At 36.9% G+C, this 25,353-nt stretch overlaps 1 protein-coding gene across 4 annotated transcripts in view; it reads right to left on the reverse strand.

Annotated features, from left to right (window-relative positions):
- The window catches only part of arfgef1 (ADP-ribosylation factor guanine nucleotide-exchange factor 1 (brefeldin A-inhibited)), a 62,626-nt gene that overhangs the window by 18,390 nt on the left and 18,883 nt on the right, over positions 1-25,353 (reverse strand). For 3 of the 4 annotated variants that reach the window (XM_082183860.1, XM_082183859.1, XM_082183858.1), the window contains exons 2-15: positions 22,613-22,643; positions 16,044-16,200; positions 15,812-15,958; positions 14,091-14,270; positions 13,924-13,977; positions 10,750-11,017; positions 9,518-9,634; positions 8,960-9,150; positions 7,830-7,963; positions 6,351-6,585; positions 5,897-5,996; positions 5,672-5,811; positions 3,369-3,477; positions 811-1,012 (exon numbers count right to left, since the gene is read on the reverse strand). In XM_082183860.1, the coding sequence (XP_082039986.1) occupies positions 811-1,012; positions 3,369-3,477; positions 5,672-5,811; positions 5,897-5,996; positions 6,351-6,585; positions 7,830-7,963; positions 8,960-9,150; positions 9,518-9,634; positions 10,750-11,017; positions 13,924-13,977; positions 14,091-14,270; positions 15,812-15,958; positions 16,044-16,200; positions 22,613-22,643 (2,065 nt within the window). The remainder of the gene's footprint in view (positions 1-810; positions 1,013-3,368; positions 3,478-5,671; positions 5,812-5,896; positions 5,997-6,350; positions 6,586-7,829; positions 7,964-8,959; positions 9,151-9,517; positions 9,635-10,749; positions 11,018-13,923; positions 13,978-14,090; positions 14,271-15,811; positions 15,959-16,043; positions 16,201-22,612; positions 22,644-25,353) is intronic. The other variant, XM_082183861.1, reaches the window with a different exon arrangement.

The following is a 25,353-nucleotide window of genomic DNA, read 5'->3' on the forward strand; positions in this document are numbered from 1 at the left end:
CTGAAACAGTTTCTTCAGAAGAAAGTACTGAGCAGTAGGTGCTACACACTTCCAGGAACAACAAAAACCCTGACACTTTCATACATTTTATTCTTTAGTTTCTAAACACTGAATAGGTGTAATTGACGTGTAAATGTGTCGTGTTTAAATTTAAATTTTCATCCATCTGACATGTGAAAATTGCAGAAGTTCAGAACGAGAAGTTTTCGCAGTCTCTATTTTCACAATGGAAAAAGTCCAGAAAGATACAGTAGAATTTCATAGTATACCTTTTATCTCAAAAGATCAAGAGAAATTGGATTCCTCAGGATTCCATATGAACCCTTTAAGATTACTGCTTGTTTGAACCCAACATTTCAACTACTGGCTCAACTGTTCGAGGTACCATTTGTCTGGTAGATAGGGAAGTGATTATGAAACCTGTTTGCAAGCAATTCTTTTTACAATTCCAATTGGCTCTGATAGTGCTACAGAACTTATACACTTCACCTTTAAGGTATCTGAACTTGCTCTTGGAGGGCCGACATCCTGCAGAGATTAGTTCACCTGCCTGGAAGTTTCAAGTATGCCTGAAGACCTTAATCAGCTGGTTTAGGAGAGTTTAATTGGTGTTGGAGCTAAACTCTGCATGACAGCTGCATGTTTTTCATACTATGGAAAAATTGGATAACAGTGGCCCTCCAGGAGTAGGACTGGACATAGATAGGTAAACTAAGAAATTTCCATTCAAATTTCTATTGATAGTGATTTTAACCGCATTGATAGTGCATAAATTGATTTCATGCTTTTGAATCCAACTTAATGGCTTACAGGTCAATGCCTTGCTCTATGATCTCCTTCTGTTGCTTGAGGACCTCAAACTGCTCAGGGTTGTCCGTCCCAGACATCTGTGTGCTGTAGCTCCCGATGCCTGACGAGGCGGTGGAGTCCAATGAGTTTATGCTGCCGTAGCGGTTAATCGTTTCTGGATGCTTTGTCTCATTGGTTTCCTGTTCTAAAGGCTTTTCTTGGCCTGATCGAGAGAGAAGAGAAATTAAATTCAGATGCAATTTCAGAGAAAGCTGAAAAAAATGATGAGCCCGGTTTGTGAAACACCATGAGCCCCTGCAGCCTAAGGACTAGAGACAACATGATTCATTGGAGTCCTGGTTGGCTGAAATGTGTGTTGGTGTAGAGTCTTTTTTCTGACTCAGCTCCCTATATGAGTTTCCCAACACAACACTTCTCTAATAAAGTCTTTGGCCTCGGCTGACTCGTATCACAAAAACAGCACGATGGGGACTGGAGGAATAGCAGCGTGACCTGAATACACAAAGTAACAGATCTGAAGTTGGTGCAAGCAAGATAAACAGACGGTTTGGGTATGTGGAAGCCATGGTTGCAGTTTGCAGGGTCTAATTACACACTGGAAACACTGTAAAAGATTTAGCGGGTAGCTATCGCTGTAACATGAGCTGTCAGGTCACTTCCTCATTTCTCATAGTTTCCTCTCTTTAAGAGATCAGAGGAGCCAGTAGCAGCTGGGAAATACTTGCCTGTTCGTCTTAAGCTTCAAACAATAACATACAATGATATACAAAAGCTAATACGGCCACAACATAAAGAACTATTAAGAGACCACTGTCTAGTTTACGCAACAAAAGCTAATGCAATCAATTCTAAATGTCACTACAAACTGCCGTTACCTGCTCTCCCTTTTGATGTGCATCCGTTAAGAGAAAAGAACAAAGATTGATTGTCCAGCATGATGAGAATACAAGAACCTGAGAGTCTTGATTAGGGATCCAAAACAAACATAATGCATCTGGAGAGTTACTCAGATAAGTATGCTACAATCGGACTGGCCAATTAGGACATAAGGCCTGTATATGTAAGATTGGCAATTTGGTCAAGATGAAAGGTTACAGACAATTTTTTATTTTATTTGTCATTGTAAACATTGTTTCCACTAAAATACCATGGCTACTACATTTATAAAACACAAAGGGCGTTTCTAGGGCGTTGCCAGGTTGTTGCTAAGGCATATTGAGTTGTTGTTGACAAGTGGTTCCAATAGTTTTTTTGTGTATTTTCTAGGACATTGCTAAGTGGTTGCTAAGGTGGTCTGAGTGGTTGTTAGCACGTTGCTATGTGGTTCCAAGGGTGTTTTGGGTGGTTTCTAGATCATTGCTAGGTGGTTGCTAAGGCGTATTGAGTGGCTGTTAGTGCATTGCTATGTGGTTCCAAGAGTTTTTTTTTGTGTAGTTTCTAGGGAGTTGCTAAGTGGTTACTAAGCTGTTCTAAGTAGTTGACATTGCTTTGGGGTTCCAAAAGGGTTTTGGGTGGTTTGGGCGTTGCCAGGTTGTTAGCTAAGGCGTATTGAGTGGTTGGGAGTTTTTTTTAATGTAGTTTCTAGGGCATTGCTAAGTGGTTGCGTGGTTCCATGGGTGTTTCGGGTGGTTTCTAGGGCATTGCTTGGTGGTTGCTAAGGCGTATTGAGTGGTTGTTAGTGCATTGCTATGTGGTTACTAAGGTGTTCTAAGTAGTTGGCATTGCTGTGGGGTTCCAAACGTGTTTTGGGTGGTTTCTAGGGTGTTGCTAGGTGGCTGTTAAGGCGTTTTGAGTGGTTGTTAGCGTATTGCTATGTGGTTCCAAGAGTTTTTTTGTGTAGTTTCTAGGGCGTTGCTAAGTGGTTACTAAGGTGTTCTGAGTGGTTGTTAGTGGTTCCACGGGGTGGATTTTCAAGTGGATTTTCAGTGGTCATTTTGTCATTTAAAAAGAAGTAAGACTCTCTGGTTTCTGATTGCCTGATATCTGAAAGCCTAAGGTGGGCTTGAGGCTACAGGGAAATTTCCTTTAGGTCCATCAGAGCCTCTCCTCCTCAAACCCAATAAAGCCATGCTTGATTAAACCTAAATTCCCTTTGCTCTGAAGAGGTAGGGTCTTTAGCCTGGCGCATGTTCCCAGCTCATCCGAGAAGCTCTGCTTTGCAGTGTTCAGGGAGTACCTCCCTGATGTCAGGGCATGCCTCGGTGAGGAATAACAGCCTCAAGCCTGTTTGATTAAGATGAAAGGTCTGTGTAGCCATCACGGCAAATAGCATTTCCTGCCTCTCTTTGAGGTACAGGACTCCTAGTGCACTGTCCTCAAAAGCAACTGTTTATCCATTTGGTTCTGCACAAGCCTGAAGCCTCTGGAAAGCAGCATAAATGCACTCCGAGGAGACTAATTTAGAAGAGCCAGAGCCGTAACCTGGAATATGTGATGCAACCGCTTGGTTCCAAAGCATATCAGGATATTGAGGGGCTAAACAAGGTTCTGCAGGTATCATACTGGTTGATGAGCCAGTATTGATGTTTTGTTCCACAGAGGCTGATGGTTTGCCTTACCGAGACTTGTCTGCGAATTGGGGTTGACATATTGGTCTTTGCTCCACTCCACCATACACTTGAGAATGGACACCAAACACTCCAGTCCTTTCTTCCTTAGAGTCAGCTCCTGAGGGAAATGAACAGTTCTAGTAATTAACCCTTTCCAAATTAGCATGATTTTATTTTTATTTTGTTAAAAAATGAATAACATTTTAACAGGGACAATGCAACTTAAAAAAATAATAAAAGTAGTCATGATAGTTCTGTGTCTTATATATAAAGTTTTCTAAAGCTGTACTTTAGTTCAGTGGCGTAGGCAGAAATTGTATTTTGGGCGGGCCAGTGAAAAAGTGAGTGGGCCTATAGTTTTTCCTAGAAAAAAAAAGACTTAAATAGTAGAAAAAAATAATAGACAAACTGCAAAAACAGTTACACCTTTATTTTGCAATATTGGGCAAAAGGCAATAACAAAACACTGTCTAATCATCATGTTTAACCATCAGAGCTCAATAAAGGCTGGACAAACCACCAGCATAGACAATAACCTGTCTATTTTATTCAGGCTAGTCAGCAGTGCAAAGACAGTTCACCCGAAAATAAAGTAGGCTAAAAGTAAAAGAAATTCAAATAATGAAAACTATCAGCAGAGCACGGTTTGAAATAAATAACAACACACTCCCTAATTTCTGTTAAATCAACCATATATCAGCCTGGTGGAAATTAAGCTTTTGTGCCAAAAAAATTGCAACTCATTTAAACTAAACAATGTAGACTAGCCTATAAGGCATACAGCTATACACAACACACCACTAACTTAAGGTGAGACACTACAGGTGAATAGAGTAATATTTTAAAATAATAGATAATTAAACTTTATAAAACTTCCTCATTTGATCCGGAGAATAACAAACAACTCATTTTGAGAAAACAGCATTTAGAGATTTGTAATGTAAAAAATCATACTTTTTTAGTAGAAACAACTATTTACAGACACAATATCTTATCAAATCATCAGCAACAACGATACAAACCACCTAAAACACATCAAAACTTATAGCACAACATTTATGGCCTTCAATTAAACAGAACCCCAGTCAAAAACACACATCAAAATGTCAGAGCACGTCACATCATGCATCTGAACGAATCACATTGTCAGAAATTGACATAGCCAATGAGATTTCGCTTTTAGAGTTAAATGCCCCATTGTACTTTCACGATTGGTTGCTGATTAAAGGAAATTACCATATTTGGATCCGACAACATTGTACAGGAGAGAGAGAGAGCTTTTCAACAATGTTTGTGTGATGACAGGTGCAGACAGCGATCGCGGAGCAGCATATTGATTTACAACGCCAACTTTTGTTGAATTTAGGAGAAATCTACAGACGCAAATAGAGTAGACAAAATGTAGTAAAATAAAGACCTAAATGTGTATTTTGGACTTTTTTTCACCACAAGTCTGAAAGAAGGCATTGAAGACAAATAGCCCAAAATCTCAAAATTGACCAGTGAAAAAAAAAAAAAACGATGATTTTGCCTGCCATGTCTCGCCTTAAATCACTTCACGGGCAAAAATTAAGGAAATTAGTTAAACAACAAGCCTACCTTTGTTGGTTTCATTTCACAAAACAAGACGCAAAAGTGCCTTGGTTTAGTGTTCAAAACAGAAATGATCTCATCATAGTCCAAAGACTCACAGAGTTCTTTTTCAAATAACTTTTTGGCTAAAAAGCAGCTAGCAAAGTTAGCTGACTAAAAGCCGCCAGAGCCCGCCACCCAGAGAGTCCTGTTGGAACCTTGGAACCCTTAGCAACCATATCCACCAATTACGTTCCGGAGAGAGGCTTTCTACAACTTGATTCAACAGTTCCGTTTTTTTTTCCGGAAAACAAATTAAACACACACACACACCAGTCAACAATAAATCAGGTTTATATTAATATATTTTTACTTAAATACATTTGTATAATAAAAATAAAATAAAAATGTATTTTGATCGAACTTGCCTGGGCGGGCCAGTGAGTAATGTGGGCGGGCCAGTGCCGCCCTGGCCCATTACTGGCTACGCCCCTGCTTTAGTTTAGTAACAAATAGACTTTTGAATATTTCAAAATATTTAGATGTGCAAATATAAGGTTGAATGTTTGTGTTTTTATTTTTAATCTTTTTCAAAAGTCTGAGCAAAAAAGCAGTAAAATTAAAATATAATTACAATTCTGTATGCAATTCAAATGTCTTTTTGTGAGCTCATTAACTAAATAAGGAAACAAGGGTGAGTGAAGTAAAGATTTTTTGGGTGAACCAATCCATGTGTTTACCTGAAGTGGGTTTGTACCCAGTTCATGGCCTCCTCGTCCTTGTGCAATCTTTGAGAGGTCATTCACCAGCCTCTCGAAAATATTAGCAGCATTCAGGTCACAATCATAATTAACATAGATATCTACCACACTCTGGGCATCTGTGAGGGAAGAAATATCATAGAATTACTCATAGAAAATCTCTCAAATATCTTTGAAAGTGAGATTAAGAAAAGCCTTTCATACCTGCACATATTCTGGTAAGGGTTTGAATGACCATCCACTTGTGGTCATATGAGCTTGTGGACGTTTCCAGAATATAAAGGAAAATCTCTTTGAAAAACACCTAAGGAGAAAAAATTTGTTTTTAAAATTGGTCATAAAATACAGTTTTTCCCTTAAAAACCTCAAAAATTCATAACTAAGTCAATAACAGATGGTGTTGTCAAGACTCTTGCGTAACTTGATCGAAGTGAGAAATATTACTACAAGACACTGCAAACAATAAATCCCAGCACACTTGTCTGGAATGAGGCACACACACACAAACAGAGAGACTGAGGCAAAATTACAAGCTTTCATCCTAAACCACAGCTCAAATAAATCCACACTGTCAGCTAGACAGACACTCCACAGTCTGACGCCATCAGGGCAAGATGGACAAACACATTACAATTCAGGGGGAACTGAGTTCAGGCACCTCAATTTGCATCTTGAGATGTGTCTTGAAGTTGGACAGAAGGGTGAGGAAGATGGACAGCGACAGCTCGAACACTTCGGGGACGGAGGAGACGCCGTTTTTAGACAGCGCTACGCACAGGTACTGCTTGATGGCGTTGATGAACATCTCATTGGTTTTGAAGATGGGCCCAGCGTTCTGCAGGATGGACAGGAGGAGTTGCAGCGAGAGGACCTTGGACCGCAGCTCGTGGGATCTGCAGGAAGTTAATCAATTATGTATTCATTCTGCATTCCATTTAAAATACTTATGCCAAGGCCAAACTTAACTTAATAAAGAAAAATCTTAAAGTCCCCCTGTGGTGAAAATCAAGCTTTTAAATGTTATTTATTCGGCCTATGTGGTGTTTTTAATATAGTTTAAGACAAACCATGAGCAAATTCATAAGTCAGCACCATTGTTGAGTATTTTTTCCTTAAAACTGCAGTGAACCAAAGACAGTCTCAAAATCACGGTTTGAAATCAATGGTGTTTCTGACGTCACAAACTACCTTGTAACCAATCATGTCAACATGTGATCGTAAATGAGTGGATCTCTGAGCTGGTGTGAGTGAGTGGAGACGGGGCTAATTTGCATATTCATATGCATTTACTAAATTATGCAAGGGTGTAGTTACATTTAAGCTACTTTAATGCATCGAGAAGGCAAAAGTTAAGGCAAAAGTTTAAATAAGTATTTTTGAATTGAATTTTAAATATTATACTATAATCATTTCAGGAAATCTCAAAACGATGCAGCAACAGAATTCAAAAGCACTCTACAGTAATAGCTACCAAAACAATGCTACAAAATATGTCATGCTGTCTACTAATGAACAAACTAAACCTACATTTTCTGAATTAGATTGTGTTAACAGTGGTGAATTAAAAGTGGTGCCTCAATTCTAGTCAATTCTATTGTGTTCTGGGTGGTTGTCAGGGCATTGCTAAGGTCCTTTTCAAGCACCTTTTATTGTCCTCTAGTCAAAAACTGTCCCTAACATAAAGTATCTACAATAATAACAGTGATGTTTGCCTCAGTTTGCACCACTATAAATAAAGTCTAAGTCCTGCTCTGATGTAAATCAAGATGGGTCAACAGGTCTCAGTCCATTTGACAAAGAGTGATCAATAGCACTGAAACAAGCTTCCTGCCTCACTGCCTCAAGACACACCAGGATGAATGGCTCCCTTTCTTTTCAACTGATGGGGAGGAATATCTCTCTTGCCCTGTGACAGCCCTATTCTCCTGTTAAAGGACAATGGCTGATGCTACAAACACTCTTGCTCTAAAATGATTTTAGAGATCCAACCAATTACAGATCTAAAATTAGAATCTGAAAAGAGTCCACAAAACCACAACTCAATTGAACCCAGACTGGAGATTTAAATTTTTGGCACAACAAACAAACAATTCCATTTGTATACAGTCAGATGTTTTATTTAGAAAGTCAGGCTTACTTCGGATCAGGAGGACCGTCTGAAAGGGGCTTCATGGAGAGCTTGCAGAGAGAACGGAATACCAAGAATGCATCCTTCTGGAGAATGTGGGAAAACTTTGCACCTGGTGCTGGACCAGTGGTAGCTACAGAATCCTGTGGGAGAAATGCTCATGTTAGTCTCTAACGGCAATCACATTTAACTGCCGGGAAAATCAATCATCATCTAGAGCACATAACATGCCACAACCATAAAAAATGCTAAAGAACATAAAACTGGTATTATAGTCTATTAAGCACATACAATAGCTCCCAAAAATATTTGGACAATTTATGACACTTAAAAAATACACTAATATCTTTGCGTTTAAAACCAAATTTTAAGAGTTTTTAAGACCTAAAAATCTAAATAAATCATGTGTCTCAGATTATTTTACTTGCATAAAATTATAATATATTACTGCATTCAACTACAAAACAGGGTAACTGCAAGTTTAAAACAGTCAAGATGTGTTTTGTTCAATATATACATATCTCTTGAAATTGGTTACTTGTATATTGATAAATACGAATTAGAGGTCAAACAATATTGGATTCCGCTGATACGATAATGAGAAAGGTAATAAAAAGATTGTGCCTATACTAGAAAAATCCATTTATTAAATGTGTTAAATAATGTTCTTAGTCTTTCCTTCCTGTGATGGTTCAGCCCAGAGAGAAGATACAAGAGTTTATGTTGAATAACTGTCAGATACAGTTTGTGTACACAAAATACCAATAATATCCAGATTTTATGTATAACGTGGGACTTTTAATTAGAAGCAAAGCCGAAATACACCAGAGAACCCTTATTTCCAAAAGTGTCTATGCTTTACCACTTCCAGCTGCTCATTCAAAAAGAACAAAACATTTTGCAATAAGCAGTTGACAAAACACTTGACAAAAAGATTAGGTCATTATAGAGGGCATCATGGTTTGTGACATTGCAAACAAACTCTAAAATTGAATTTTGAAAAATTCAACTGTTAAATCAATGTAGTTACAGTTCTGGACACACAATCCAGTCAAAAACAATTACATATGTGTAAACAAGCTGCAAAGCAAGAGAATTGTCTCTTTTGTACCTTTCATGGCAGAAGTGGAAAATGGTACCTGAGTGTCATTGGAGGAGACAGACAGTCTGTCGTCGGGCAGGGACGGAGTGAAGCTCGCAGAAATGGGTGTGCCAGGGATGCCGTTGGCGTGAACATTTTCGTTGTCGCTGCCCAAGCCTCCCTCCTCTTCCAGAGAGTTTGGAATGCCCTCAGCTGGCTCAGCCTCAGCCTCACGGCTTTCCTTAAGATCTGAACAGGGTAAAACAGATTTCAGGCTGGGTTCAATGGGACGGTTAAAAGTGTACCACTACTAAAATCAAACAGCCACTAGCCTAGCTATCCAACAACATAAGATTTGCTTCCCTTACAGACAGTTCACCCAGAAATGAAACATGCTCTATTGTTTTGTCTCTTGTTATGAGGGGACAGTGTTCATTCACTCATGTGCTCTTGTCTCCTGTGTTTTTGTAGAGCTCCTGGTTAATGTTTTCATTGGTCAGGCATTCTATGTTGTGCGCGGTTCATGTTTATCATCGGTAATGTGCGACCACAAATTTTTGGGTGAACTGTCCAATTGTCCCTTTAAGCTTCTCACAGCAAGAAGAATACAACTCGCCTCCAGCAACTGTGTTTATGACTTCTTGCAATATGCTCTGTACAATCTCCTGTGCCTTCTCTTCATAGTTCTGGCTTTCTTCTTCCACGGTGGCTTCCGTCCCATGCTCTGCCGCACCTAAAAGACAGCAGAGTACGGTTAAGCTTCTAATTCTGTCTAGTCAGCCGTTCATTGTGCACTGGAGGACTTTCCCTCCAAGCACGCAGTGTAGTCACATTAAATCCACGTTAGCATTTCCAAATTTAACTTTTATAAGTGCTGTTAAGAGGGAACTCCATACTGCCTGTAACTGGGTGATCTTCAGATGGAAACCGGTGCATTTAATCTTACGTAAGACTGAGAAACACTGACACAGTTTTCCAACAGTGTCACATCATTAGAGGGGGTCTCATCTGTTCTGATGTCAAGTCTGAATACATAATTAACTTATAATGACTAGGAATCAGAGATGCTCTTGTGTGTCTAGTAGTGTTGAGGAGGAGGAAAGAAACAAACTAAAAATAGAAATGCTACTAACTTAATGGGATAGTACACAGAGGAATGAAAATTCTGCCATCACTTACTCGTGCCGTACCCTCATATCATTTCAAATCAATAAGACTTTGGTTAACCTTTGAAACACAAATGAAGATAATTTTAATGAAACCTGAGAGGTTGAAAAGTCCAGGTAACCAAAATTTAGAAAATCCAAAATAGTCATAAAGGTGTCGTAAATCAAATCCATACTAAGAATTGAGTGGTTTAATCCAAGTCTTGTGAAGAGGTACAATCGCTTTACATGACGAACAGATTTAATTTAGGCTCTAATTCACATCTTAAATATAAATTAATTTGTGCTTCGAAGATTAACCAAAGTCTTATGGGTTTGGATGACATGAGGGTACGAAACGAGTGATGACAGAATTACAATTTTTGAACAAACTATGGTTTTAACGGCACATCAGTAAGTGGAATCAATAACCAAATACAAAAACAGTTAAAAAGAGAACAAAAAAATCTTCACACAGAAAATTAAAACATTTTTGATAAAACATTGTGAACGTCTTTCTGAATACATCCTATTAAACCATGCATTTTTAGTCACATTTATGAGAATAGGCAATAACGAAAGCACTCTCATAGAATATTCCACTGGTGTCTAGAGTCATTTAGAGAAATTAGCATAATCATTTACATAAACATGGAAGCCTAAAGCTAAATTAATCCCTGAATGTTCGCATGCATCTCTTTACTTTGCGCAGCTGCTGTGGCCTGGTCTGCCTCCGTCTGCTCATTCTCCGCAGGGCAGAAGTCGGTGCCGTTCTCTGGCTCGGGACTCTCGTACGGTGGGGATCCCTGCTCGACCTTGCTGCCCTGGTGTCCCGGTCCACCGTTGGCCTCGGCGGGGAGGTTTTTGCCAGGGGTATCGGTGTGCCGCTGTCCAGGAGACTCTGGTTCTTGCTGGCTGACTGGAGAATGCTGCCTGTGCCTCTCTCGCTCCATCTGCTTGGCTTCCTGCAGCTGGAACACACATACACGAAAGGTCAAGTCATTTTTAACATGTATCAGGAAGTTTATAGACTCCCTCCTGGGCGACCAGGAGCCCAAAGCCACGCTGATGTACATCCATTTCTCTGAACAGGAGGCAAATAATTGTGTTTAGGAATACAGGTTGTTCCCATCATTTAAAAACAAAAAAACAAAAACACAAGACCAGGATCTTTATAGCATCTTACTGTACGTGAAGACAATGTCTGTGTTCATAGAGACAGATGGTGGTTTGATTACATGCACCTGGAATGACAATCTGAGGTACGCACATGCGATACGTGTAAAATGAAAATTCTGCCATCATTTACACACCCTCATGTGGTTTCAAACCTGTATGACTTTCTTTTGTGGGACAAAATAAACCAGCCATCAGTGACGTAAAGCATGCCACATTATGCAATCTAAAACCATGATTTTACCATGGGTCAAAAAAAAACATTTCACAGTCCGTTTCAGAAGACAAATATCATTAATAAAAAAAAATTCATAAACAGAATTGCACAGGATTTGAATGGAGCTGGTAGCTAATACAACTTCAGACCAACTGACTGACATATTATTCTTCAAACTGAACATGTCTAGAGTATAAATATCAATAAGGCTGGAACATTAACAATTATTTTGGCTTTGGTACAATACCACCCTGCGATACCTTGGTATTGATAGTAAATCAATATCTAATGGCTTAGCAACACATAAAATGAAACTAGACTGTTAAAAGGTTTAGTAAATCAATTGAAATAATGTGCAAATAAATAAATACCTTAGTACTTAGCAATTGATCAAATAAAACTAATAGTGTTAACAGATTCAGTAATTATTTTCAATTTACATAATATCCTTTAACGTTTTATAAATTACAGTTATAATACATAAAACAGTACTAAAAATAACAATGACATAAATAAATAAATCTCAACATAGTTATTAAATTATGCATTACAAAGAGTGAAAATACTTTTGTTAAACATACCACCTGGATTTGTTTTTATAAATAAATGACAGAATGAAATGTTATATTTTTTACTTTTCATGTACCAATATACCATGGAACCCTAGTTCCATAAACATCCATAAACCCAGATGCATCCATAAACCCAGAAGGACCTTCAATGTAACATGTTTATTAATAAAATATGAGGGGACAAAGATGTCCCTTCTCCAGAGCTTTCAGTTGAATTTAGGTGGTCTGATATGGTCTAGTCTGTGTTGGCAAAACAAATGCATCTTCAATATCGTATAGCTGATTAGTTATGCATGATGTGTCTGGCTGTGTCACAATGTGTCACGCTCTGTCCGGACTGCTAAAACTGTGTGACAGTGTGTTTTGCTTGTGCCAAAACCGCAAGCCTCACTTTCAAAGAGGCACCCTTTTGATCAGCGCAGTGACCGTGAAACATCTAAACTGCACCTCACTGTCCTCATCCACATGCAGCCATCTAAACCACAAAGATAGAGACAGATCGCGTTTGCTCCTGGTCTCAACATCCATCTCGGATGATCTAATCTCAAAAGACAGACCTAAATACGCTTGTAACCAAGGCCTAAAACGTTTTTATCTGATCACTAAAACGCATCCTCGAACACAACAATCATGTGACACACCCATTTTAATATGCTTTTTTTTTTAGCCATCGACTTTCCTAAACACTTCTGAAAGATACCAAACAATTCTCCACAGAAAAATATTATTTATGTATTACAATAAAAATGCTTATGTGGTTTATGAAAATGGATTGTACATTCAAATTAAAATAAGTAAAATCATAAATAAAAATCTTCATACAGTAAAAAAGGGTAAAATTTCAATTAGATGTGCTTTTTCTTTTCTTTCTTTTTTCCATTTATACTGATAAAACATTCAGAGCCTACAACAAACGTTTGATTAAAATGATGGTTCCTCTGTTCCGCTTTAATCCATTTCAGAGCTTAAATTTTCAAGATATACACTTCTGTTTAAAAATTTGGGGTCGGTACATTTAAAAAAAAAAGAAGAAATTAACAATTAAATTCAGCAAGGATGCATTAAATTGACAAAAAGTGGCAGTATTTATAATTTTACAAAAGATTCTATTTTAAACAAATTCATCAAAGAATCCTGAGAATGTTCACAAACATATTAAGCTGCAGAACTTTTTTCAACATTGATGATAATAAGAAACATTTCCTGAGCGCCAAATCAGTAAATTAGAATGATTTCTGAAGATTGGAGTAATGATGATAAAATTACAGCTTTGCAATAAACAATAGGAAACGTATAGTCATTTGAAATTGTAATAATATTCCACAATTGTACTATTTTAACTGTATTTTTGATCAAATAAATGCAGCCTTGGTGAACATAAAATACTTATTTAAAAAAACATTTGAACAAATCTTAATGATCCCAAACTTTTAAATGGTAGTGTACACTGAATATTGTCAAAAAGGCTCAACAATATCTACATAATTTCAAGAAAAACAACCCAATCCTAAAGAGCACCATATGTCATCACAAATTAGAGATCTGTCCTCAAAAGCAGAACGTGTTCACAAAAGACATATGTTACTATCAGCTGTCTTCACTGACCACTTCTAAACAAATCATCCGAGACGGATGTTACAACCAGGCGTAAACGGGGCCTAACATACGAGAGAAAGCTCTTACACAACACATAAACATGGTAAGACAGGTGAAAGGAACTCATTTTGTCATGGAGGGGACGACAGCAGGCAAAAAAACGCAATGAAGCCAAGGCAAGCAGACTGGAGCTAGACGTCTGAGAGAGATCGGAGAGAAAGAAACAGAGTGCGAGAGTGACAGATGAAGCTGATGTACACAAACCAGAAAAAACTTCAGATCAAGCAAATTTCAAGGCAGTCCTGTCACTCTTTACCTGACGATCTCGCTTTCTTGATGCCAAAGACCAATTGATCTTGTGATTTGTAAGCTATATTTTGAGGGGGAGGAGGAGGAGAGGCATCAACCAAAAAGAAAGAAGAGATGTTAGATCAGGATGTCATTTCCCCGTATTACCACAGGAGAAGTGTCAAATGCACTCACTGCTTGATTCTCCATGCGGGCGAATATCACATTCAGCATCTGCGTGAGGGTGGCTTTGGCCGTGGTCTGGTTGATGAGGTTCTTACTGGCCAGATAGATGTTGTAGCACGTTCTCACGGCCTGCAGCACCGTACCTTCATGGATCTCTATTTGCTGGGAGGTCACGGCTGTAAGCAAGGCCTGTCGGGGGCCAAACAAACAAACAAACACAAATGTCACCGCAGAGAAAGTTAAGCCACGACTGTAGTTGTGTAATCCTAGGAATGTATCCAGCCAATATGGGGAGCGTTATTATTTATTACTTTAGCTGCAGGAATCTCGGTAAAGTTCAAACAGATTAGGCTTGACATGCGGCCGTATGAAGGAGTTCAGCAGCTTTCAGGAGCCGTGCTTGTCCTGCCACTCTACATTCCACAATGAGATTTGTTAAACAATAGCTTAGGCAAATGACGCTATGGAAATATGAGCACTACAGGTTAGGGCAGTTCTACACAAAGAATCAGAGAGATGTACCTACATACTAGAGCTGCACGATTAACCATTAAAAGATCGCGATCTCGATTCAAACACTCACGTAACCTCATTTCTGAACGACAACGATTCGCCTGTGTCTGTTAAACCTTTGACAAAATCACACCCGATCATTCAAATCTGCGCTTTGTGCCGCCGCTGAGCCAGAGAGAGCAGATGTCATGTATAGCTATGAAATCGCTTCACAAACAGTCTTTTCAGCCACACTGTATCATTATTTCTGTGTTCATATTATCACAGAAGATATCATTGGATATAAACACTGATGTCTACAGAAGAGTAAAATAGAGTAAATCACGTTTAGAACGTAACATGGCTCTTCGAATAACGATTGTATCGATTACATTTGTACACCAGCATTTGTACGCCAGCGACAAGTGACTGTTAAAAAATGTATTTGTCATTGAATTATTCATTTAAGACATTTGTTCAAAAAACACTGATTCATCCAGTATAGAGTACTTGGTACCAAAGTCGGTACTTTTTGACAACTCTAATCCAGTAATGAAACAAGTGAAGTATTTATGAATGAGTCATTGAATCATTTATTCATTCATTCAAATTTTAAAAAGACTTTAACATGTTGTCAGAACCTCTAGTAAAATACATGTTGTTTTGTTTAGTTGTCTGTTAGGAGTCGTGGGAGAATTTGAATCTCTGTTTGGAACAAAACCATTATGATTTTCAATTTATCCAGAATCGTGCAGCTCTACTACATACTCAAATACAAAAGACATGCTTATATGCTCTAAATACAAGTTTGTTTGTATGTTTTGATCCTTTGTATTTCAATCATTTACTTTCTGCTGAATCTTTCCTGTTTTTCTGTATAATTTTAATGTTCACCTTAGGATGAGATGTGAAATGTGAAAGTGTTCTAGTGCATTGATTGCAGTATTTTTATTTTCATCATACTACTCCTGGTTAATTTTATAATAAAATATTTGTATTTAAAAAATCTAGTAATTATTATTCTACAATAATAATAACAATACATTTTTAATAATTATCTTACTAAAGCTACTTCCTATATACCTTCTAGATGTACAATATTGATTTTTCTGTATGAACATCACCCAAATTCCCTACAGCTAGCATTGTTTCCCTGAGCATTTCTGAATTAAAAACAAAACAAAACATGGCATTATTTGCTCCACGTTTATGAGCAATCACCCATAAAAATATTTGACCTTTATAATTTGCAACTGGACGCCTTCATCCGTCTGTGGCCCTTGGAAACAGCCACATATAGTCTCTATGATCCTGTCGATGAGCTTTTTTCCTGGGGTTGTGTTGTCTGGAGCGCTCCCCGTCAGGTGACCATATGCTATGAGTTTCTGAAAAATCGTGAACACAGCGTATGAGATGAAACATCCCCATCATAAGAAGCATCCTGTCATGAGTTTGTTGTAAGGCGCTGACCTGTAAACAGTCTAGAGAGGTGATGACGATGCGCGGACATTTTGACTGACAGGCCAACTCAAACGGCAGGAAGTATTTATCTGCTTCAATGAAGTTGGTCTTGGATTTGATTGGCGGCAGAGTACTGGAACTTGACTTGTTGTCCCCAGCCGGTGGGCTATAAAACAAAAATAAAGACGTTAATCAGTTTAACTGAACAGGGGCTGACAATCATTTTAACCAAATTAACTATGTGATATGCTGATTAAATAATTGAATATATTGCAATTAATTGCACATTAATGTAAGCTGACAAAAGCTCTCAAGTTAAGATAACTTAAGATATAACATTGTATTAAGGCAGGTACTGTATAGACTGCAAACTCTAGCTTTATGTCCAGCCGCTGTATCAACTTGAGCATTGGAGCTGGAGAGGCGCCAGGCTAAACTGGGACTGCTGTGTTTTAGCTAGGACGGAGCATTACGATTTCCTTCAGTAAGACGAGTTGATGAGAGCAGTGGGACACAGGGAGGAGGAAGGGGGAGATAAAAAGAGTTGAGTAGAGAGACAGCGAGTGATGAAGAGTAAAATGGAGCACTAAAGGGACATGATAAAAGAGAGAGTGACAGAGAGCAAAGGAGTGGAAGGGATGCATTTGCGTGCGATGTGTACTATATGTGTACTATATACGAGATTAGAGTGTTTTGCATGGTTGATTATGGCTGAATCCAACATGTAATTTATTACAACAAAACTCTGTTGTGAGTATGTATCTTTAATTACAAGTGGTCATATAACTCTTAGAATAGACTGAAATAGACAGATTTAAGTTTCACAAACTTAAAGCATAAATAACAGAAAAGAGTGCAGGATCGGATATAACCCAAAAATAATTTGTGGTTTAGAAAGTCAGTTGTGAACTCAATAACAAATTTGAATGATTCATTGACTAAGTGAGTCTGATTAAAACCACTAACTCACAAACAAGTTCAGGGCTCTTTTTGACTCATTAAAAAGAACTGGGGCTGGATTTGCAAGATAATAACTTAAAAATAAATGTAAGAAAATTTACTCTTACAAAAATGTCTTAATGTTCTTGTCTTTCTTTCTTTTTAGGCTGTTCTTAAGACAAAACTTATGACGAATTTGATTTCTTGTAAATAAACAATTAGGAAAAACCCCAACTTGTCTTAAATCCAGACAAGTTAGATGTTTAATTCATTTATTGGGTTGTTACAAATATTAAGCACTAAAACCTAACACTAACACTAGCTACATATAATACATATTAATACTACTAGGGATCAGTGAGTTTTCGGCAAGAACCGCCATAAATTCAGATAACAACAAAAAATATTCTATAAGAAAAAAATATATGTTCTTGAGAAAATATTTTAAAACTTCTTACATCTAAAAAAAAAAAAAAAAAAAAAAAAAAAAGTCGTAGGAACATTCTTACGAACTACATAGAATTAATCTCCTTTCTTGCAGTATGTAGATTTTTGTAAATCTGGCCCCTGGTTCTTAAGAACCATTTATTCATTAGTCACATTTATTTCAAATTTGCAGCTTGTTTCATACGCAAAACGGACAGACAGTACAAAAATGCTGTCTATGTCATATACAAACTCGACTGGTGCTGAACCATTCTGATTCAAACACAGGAATAATCAGTCTGAATCATGGACTGAATCGGTCACTGCAAAAAACAAAATGTTATAGGAAAAAGAAAAAAGTTCTAGCGTTGTACATAAAAATAAAAAAAAGTAAGGTTCCAAAAGGAGGTTTTGCAGCGATAACATGGGAGAACCATTTTGAAACCTTTGAACATTTGAATAATTGAAAGAAACTTTTGGGCACTGGAAAGTTTCCCATGAATGTTAAAGGAATAGTTCATCCAAAAAACTTTAAATTCTCTCATCATGTTCCAAACTGGTATAAATTAATTGATATTTTGAAGAATGTTTGTAACTAAACAGTTGTGGGGCACCATTGACTTCCTAGCATTTTTTTTCCAATACTAAGGAAGTCAATGGTGCCCCACCACAGTTTGGTTCTTCACATCTGACATTCTTCAAAATATTTTATTTCGTGAGTAAATGATGACAGAACTTTCATTTTTGGGTCAACTATCCCTTTAAAGGTTCTTCATGGTACGCCAATCCGCCAATCCAGTTCTTCATGGAACTTCAATGATGCCAATAAAGAACCTTTATTTTTAAGACCTAACTCAAAAGTACACACATTCCCATTATCCGCGCTGTGTTGCTGTGGCTATGAGGTCGTAGTTAGCTGGCCCATCTCAGGCTGAGTCAGCGGGAGGCTGCTACAGTATAATAAACCTCTTCCCATCGGCTCGGGTCTATTCCCCTCCTCTCCTCTCTTCCCTTCTCCTTCATTCAATCTCATTAATCTGTCTGTGGAGGGATTAGCCAGCTCATATTTATAATTGACATAAATTGAGCTGTAGCCAGGCTACAAGGGAAAAGACTAGAGATCCACCGGGTCCAGAGATTACCTCACACATCTCTCATTTAGCCTGTTTCTCTCTCTGCCCTCGCCGAAACAAACCCTCTAGAGGATTCTTATTGCTATAGAGTTAAACCAAGTTGGTAATCAGGCTGAGCACAAATAGCCCGAAAGCATCGTGCAATGGCGAGACATCTGGGGAAGAGAGAATCATCTAGTGCTCTTTTAAAAGATAACAAGTTAAGATCTTATGAGAGCATTTGTGGCATATACTGATTTCCCCAGAATTTTTTTTATTTTTTATGTGCTTCAGTAATGCATTTAACAAAGGAAGACTATGAGGTAAGAGAAAAATCAGAATTTTCCAGCTCATACTTTTTACTGTTTAATGATGCATGGTGATTGTTTTGTATTATTATTGTATATAGCTTAAATGTTAATATGTAAAAGTCAGTGTGTATTTAAAGGGTTTGTTCACCCAAAAATGAATAACTCAATTATAGCAACTTTCAAAAGTTCATAAAGAGATTGTAAAACTAACTCATATGACTTGAGCGGTTTAGTAATTTTTTTCTGAAGAGACTCGACCACTTTATATGATGAACAGATTTAATTTAGGCTTTTATTCACATATAAACATTCATCAACTCGCACATCAGTTGTGGTAAACGGAAGCTCAATCATGTTTGCTTGATGTGCGAGAACCAATGAGATTCTCGTATGTTACGCATCACTTTTGAGCTTCCGCAAGAAATGTGTTCTCGCACGTCAAGCAAGTTCGGCTGAGCTTCTGTTTATGTTCGCTAATTAATGTTTATATGTGAATAAAAGCCTAAATTAAATCTGTTCATTATATAAAGTGGTCGAGTCTCTCCAGAAAATTTGGACTAAACCGCCCAATTCATTTCGATTCATTTTACGACCCTTTTTATGAACTTTTTGAAGCGTCAAAGTGGTAGTTGCACAGCTGTCAACGGAGGGACAGATTTCACCAAAAACATCTTCATTTGTGTTCCGAAGATGAACTAAAAGTCTTATGGGTTTGGAACGACATGAGGGTGAATAATTAATGACACAATTTTCATTTTCGGGTGAACTATCCCTTTAAATGTTTGTTGCTTAACTTTCAAAGCCTTGAATTTCAGGGGCCCAGAGAAATGTATTTTCTGTGTTAATCGACATTATGCCACAGATGCAGTCGATAGAGCTTAACCTGCATTGAACAGTAATGTTCCTAATAAATATCACCAAAAGCAAGAATTTGAAAATGTCTAAATCTTAAATGTCCCAAAAAATGAAACCTGCTGAATAACATCGTATTGTACAAAATCGACAAATGTGTGCTAACATTGTACTCAACAAAAATAAATAAATGTTTCTTGAGCAGTGAGCACTAATTCAGCCTATTATTGATTTCTGAAGGCGACATTAAGACAAGTGTTGGGTATCATTTGAATTTTAGCAACTCTGATTCCGATTCTGCTTATCAATTCCCATTTCAATTCCAGTAAGGTAAAAAAACATTTAAATCAAACATATTTATAACGTGTCTTTTTGCAAAACGTTTCATTGCAGCTGATTTCCATAAAAAAAAGCAGCCTAAAGAACACTAACATTTTGCTATGGTTTTAACAAAAATATCACACAACTTGACCAACTAATAAAAATTAGGGCTGTCACTTATGTGAAAAAAATCCTGTTCGATTTTTGACATATAAGTGTTTCCATGTCTAAAGACGTTTCCATTTTAAACGCCAAATATAGGCAAATCCACGGACAACTAAAAGGCATTAGGACGAACGTAAAGAGGGCGCTTGAGACGCGCACAAGTCAGCAATATTTCTGATGATTTATTGGCGTGAAGTTTCTTGCACAATGACAAACAGGAGTGCAACATTCTCAAAAAAACAATAAGCAGAGTGGACTGCCATAACATCAATGAAAAACATTACAGCAGGCTTCAACATGGCTGTGTTTACGATTGTAGCCCGTATACCTCTGTATATGCATGAGACTGTCTGAATACTGGCAGAATTCTTATTTTTTGTAGTAAAAAGAAACACATTATGCAGAAGTAGGGGGAGACCGGGGACAGTTGCAACACTTTTTGCATTTCTCTCAGTTACTCAGAGACTATTTGGACTAGACCAACCAAATTTGTATATATTAAACTTGCATCTGTCTGCTAATTACCCATACCATTTAAAGATGATTATATATGACATATCGTTCACAGTATTTATTTGAATGGAAGAAGTCAGATGTTGCAACTGACCCCGACCCAGGGGACGGTTGCAACACGTTAAAAATACCTTAAATTTCTCTAATTAATTTGAGCTTTTTGTCTCAATGAGCATATAATTCTGAAAATATTAACTGTTTTAGGCCTACTATAATATTATAGTATTATTTATTTCAATAATATTATTGTAGCCTATAATTTATTTATTTAGTCATATTTATCAAATAACAGTTATTGAGGTTTTTTTGTTTATGTGTAGAACATAGGCCTACATAGATTCAGTGTGCAGGTGTTACAGATGCTATTCAATCTCTCCATATTTCAGTGTCAGACAGGAAGAATTGAACAATTTGCAATGCAACAAACCTTTATTAAACATGCAACTTGTTGCAACCGTCCCCAACCCTATCAGCTATTACAGAACATCATGTGCCTGCTAGACACACTGACTTTGACACATGCTAACCATGTCACTTAGAAGTCAACAAAACAATAATTCAAACTAAGTAAGTTTTGATTAATTCATACAAAATGTCAGGACAGTATGACAAAAAATGCAGCAGCAGAGGTTGAATATGTCTACTGTCTTCTTGGTGAGGGGAGGGTCTAACTGTGCATGTGCAGTATGAGTGTCATCACTCTAGCTTGTTTCTGATTGGAGAAAAATGACATGTTGCAACCATCCCCATGTTGCAACTGTCCCCGGTCTCCCCTATAATTTGCTGTTATGTGTGTTTGTCAGAGCCTACAGTTGCTGTGTGACGCGCGTTCGTGGCGAGCGTATCGTGACGAGCTGGACGCGCTCCGAGAAGGCCGTTAAAATCGATTCCCTATTTTCGTTTTCGAAACTTGCGTTGGTTGGTCCGATCGATTGTGCAATCGAGTTTCAAACGTAAAGTGACAGCCCTAATAAAAATGTCAAACATTATTAAAGAATTGGGTCCTCTTTCGCATCTTCTTGCGATTGAAAAGGTTTTTAAATCACATTAAAACACGCTCACGGAATCAATAAGCGAAAAACAGTTTTAATTTTAACCGATTCCTGAAGTTTCCAATTCAGAAGAAATGGCAGCTGAAAACAATTATTATGAATTATAATATTTCAAAATATAATATAAATATTATATTTTGTGTATAACATATATTATTATTTCAATATTAACTCAAATATTAATATTATTACACTTTTAATGGCTTGTTTTTTATGAATTATGCAAAAACACTTTGAATCAGTACGAATCGGTACAAATAACTCGATGAATCCATCAGTTCGGTTATTGAACCAACATTTGACACACTAAGTTTAAGTTTCTAAGACAAAGTGTAATTAAAGATTCATATTCACAAAAGAGTTTTGCTGTGATAAATGGTATTTAAATTATTATTAAAAATAGAAGCACTGTGTGGAAGGAGTGCCCCTTGCTTCAAAACAGAAATCCGTAAGCAACAAAGGGGAGACATGCCAAAAGACAAGGACATGGAAGTGAAATGCAAGGTAAATGCATGCTGTCCGTCCTAAGATCTGTCTGAGATCAAGGGCTGAGGGAGGTGAAGTACGACCTCGGAATGGGCTACCCTGTTCCTGCAGAGAGCCCTGAGCACAGTACGTCTCATTCCTGTTTCCCAGTCACACAGCAAGGTCTCCAAGCACACTGCAACAACACAGGCTGCGAGGTTGTTTTTCACTGGCACTGAGCACACACTCACAAATCACAATGAGGGCAGGGCAGCAGCCAAAACACAAAGGTGCCGCGTGTGGTTACTCTCTGGAAAATGTCAACGCTGCATTACAAGCATTGAACCTGACAACAATGAAGGAAGATTTGAAACACTTTCAATATCTCAACAGCTGGAGTGTGGCATAAGATATCGACTTACCTTAATTTCTCAGATTCCGCCTTGATTTCCTCTGCAAAAGAAAAAAGGAAAACAGTCACAGGAGTGTAGTAAACAAACAAACAAACAATAAATAAATAAATAAACAAACTAGCACCCCATAGGGACTAATGCGGTTGAATTGAAAGCAGCTTTAAACACAGACTTAATCAGACGGTTGACTTGTTTACTGTCTACTGCCAGGGAAACACAAGTTCAAGAGAAGCTTAAGATACAATATAGCATTATGCAAATATGCGTGGTCTTAAAAAGAATAATTAAATAAAGATATTAAGAAAAATACTTGTATAAGATTTTATATTTAATTATAAAGTATTTTAGATAATTTTATATTTCTTTTTTTCTGAAAATGTTACAATGTAATTGTTTTAAATCTGACATTCCTTGAGTTTATTTTAGTTATTTTAATTTCATATTTAATCTATCTATCTATCTATCTATCTATCTAATATCTATCTATCTATCTAATATCTATCTATCTATCTAATATCTATCCATCCATCCATCCATCCAATATCTATCTAAGATCGATCTATCTATCAATCTATCTATCTATCTATCTATCTATCTATCTATCTATCTATCTATCTATCTATCTATCTATCTATCTATCTATCTATCTATCTATCTATCTATCTATCTATCTATCTAATATCTATCAATCTATCTAATATCTATCTATCTATCTATCTATCTATCTATCTATCTAATATCTATCTATCTATCTATCTAATATCTATCTATCTATCTAATATCTATCTATCTATCTAATATCTATCTATCTATCTATCTATCTATCTATCTATCTATCTATCTATCAATCTATCCAATATCTATCAATCTATCTAATATCTATCAATCTATCTAATATCTATCTATCTATCTAAGATCTATCTATCTATCTATCTATCTATCTAATATCTATCTAATATCTATCTAATATCTATCAATCTATCTAATATCTATCAATCTATCTATCTATCTAATATCTATCTATCTATCTATCTATCTATCTATCTATCTATCTATCTAATATCTATCTATCTATCTATCTATCTAATATCTATCTATCTATCTATCTATCTATCAATCTATCTAATATCTACCAATCTATCTAATATCTACCAATCTATCTAATATCTATCTATCTATCTAATATCTATCTATCTATCTAATATCTATCTATCTATCTAATATCTATCTATCTATCTATCTATCTATCTATCTATCTATCTATCTATCTATCTATCTAATATCTATCAATCTATCTAATATCTATCTAATATCTATCTAATATCTATCTAATATCTATCTAATATCTATCTATCTATCTATCTAAGATCTATCTATCTATCTATCTAATATCTATCTATCTATCTAATATCTATCTAATATCTATCTAAGATCTATCTATCTATCTAATATCTATCAATCTATCTATCTAATATCTATATATCTATCTATCTAATATCTATCTATATATATATATATATATATATATATATTCTTTCCTTCTAATATATATCTATCTAATATCCATCCTATTATTGGTAGTTGAAGGCAAAATAAAATCAACCAAAAAATTTAATAATCCAAAAAAACGCAAGGGCTCAATGACACCAAACACAAAGACAGCTCCTTCATTTACATGGCTACCAGAACATCCTTCTGTCGAGAGCCATTTTCACTGCTAACACTAAAGAATTTAATTATGTGTGGACCCTTTAACACCTCTTCCTCTGAAACCAGTCATTAACTGCATCAGAAATGCATTCAGAGTGTTGCAAAAATGTACTAACGAGAGGCCCAGAGTCAGAGTTCTCCCTGCAAACTTCTGAAAGGTTCGACATTACACAAATGAAGCTTTAAATCAGTTTTAACACCTGGATTCATTAGCGTACAAGCACTTTGCGCCAACACGCGTCAGTCGTGCCGCTACGCACAGGTCAGAAAATCTGACTACAATCTGTGCTGGTGTCTAGAAAGTAGTTTGGATTGAATTTGTTTATTTTGAACAAGCGCCTCTGGTCTCAGCGAGCAGCTGCAGTCATGAATGACTAAGTGCTCGGCACGGGAACAATGTAATACTGTAGAAAGAGCACTCTCCTTCCTCCTCTCGGCAGTAAACAATGACGAGCATAGCAGCATAATGACATCTACACGCTCTGCTGACAGACAGCCCTCCAACACACTAAACTGCCTACGAACATGGACAGAATATTGAGCGCTGGTGTCTGCTTACACTCAGATCATTCTCCATCACTCTGCAAGTGTTTCCAAAAATATTAGGGGTATACAGTAGCTGGAACCATACTGCAATATTAGCTATATTTAGCATTTTTTAAAATTTATTTAGCAGTAGTGGTCTAATTAAACTTTGAAAGCAAAGAGCTAACATTAGTAACTTTTCCCAATTTACACACAGCCAGGTTCAAAATCAAGATTGCTCACATTGGACTACTAGTTGAAGTGTGTCCAATACTGACGTCGGCTAGTTTATAAATGCATTACTTATTTCTTATTTTGACAGTTTTACCAAGGCTGTACGCAGGGTTTACCAAGGTCCCAAAATTGATCTTGCTAGGGGTTTTTGGATGTGCTTCCTTAAGAAAATGTTTATTTCCTTATGTGCTTTTTAAGATGTTTGAACTGAAGGCCAAATAAAATGGATAACATAGCTTTAAAACCCTGTCAGTAGGCAGTAGCACAAATTATGCCAATAT

This window comes from Leuciscus leuciscus, assembly GCF_965113295.1.
Source record: "Leuciscus leuciscus genome assembly, chromosome: 11".
Lineage (NCBI taxonomy): Eukaryota > Metazoa > Chordata > Actinopteri > Cypriniformes > Leuciscidae > Leuciscus > Leuciscus leuciscus.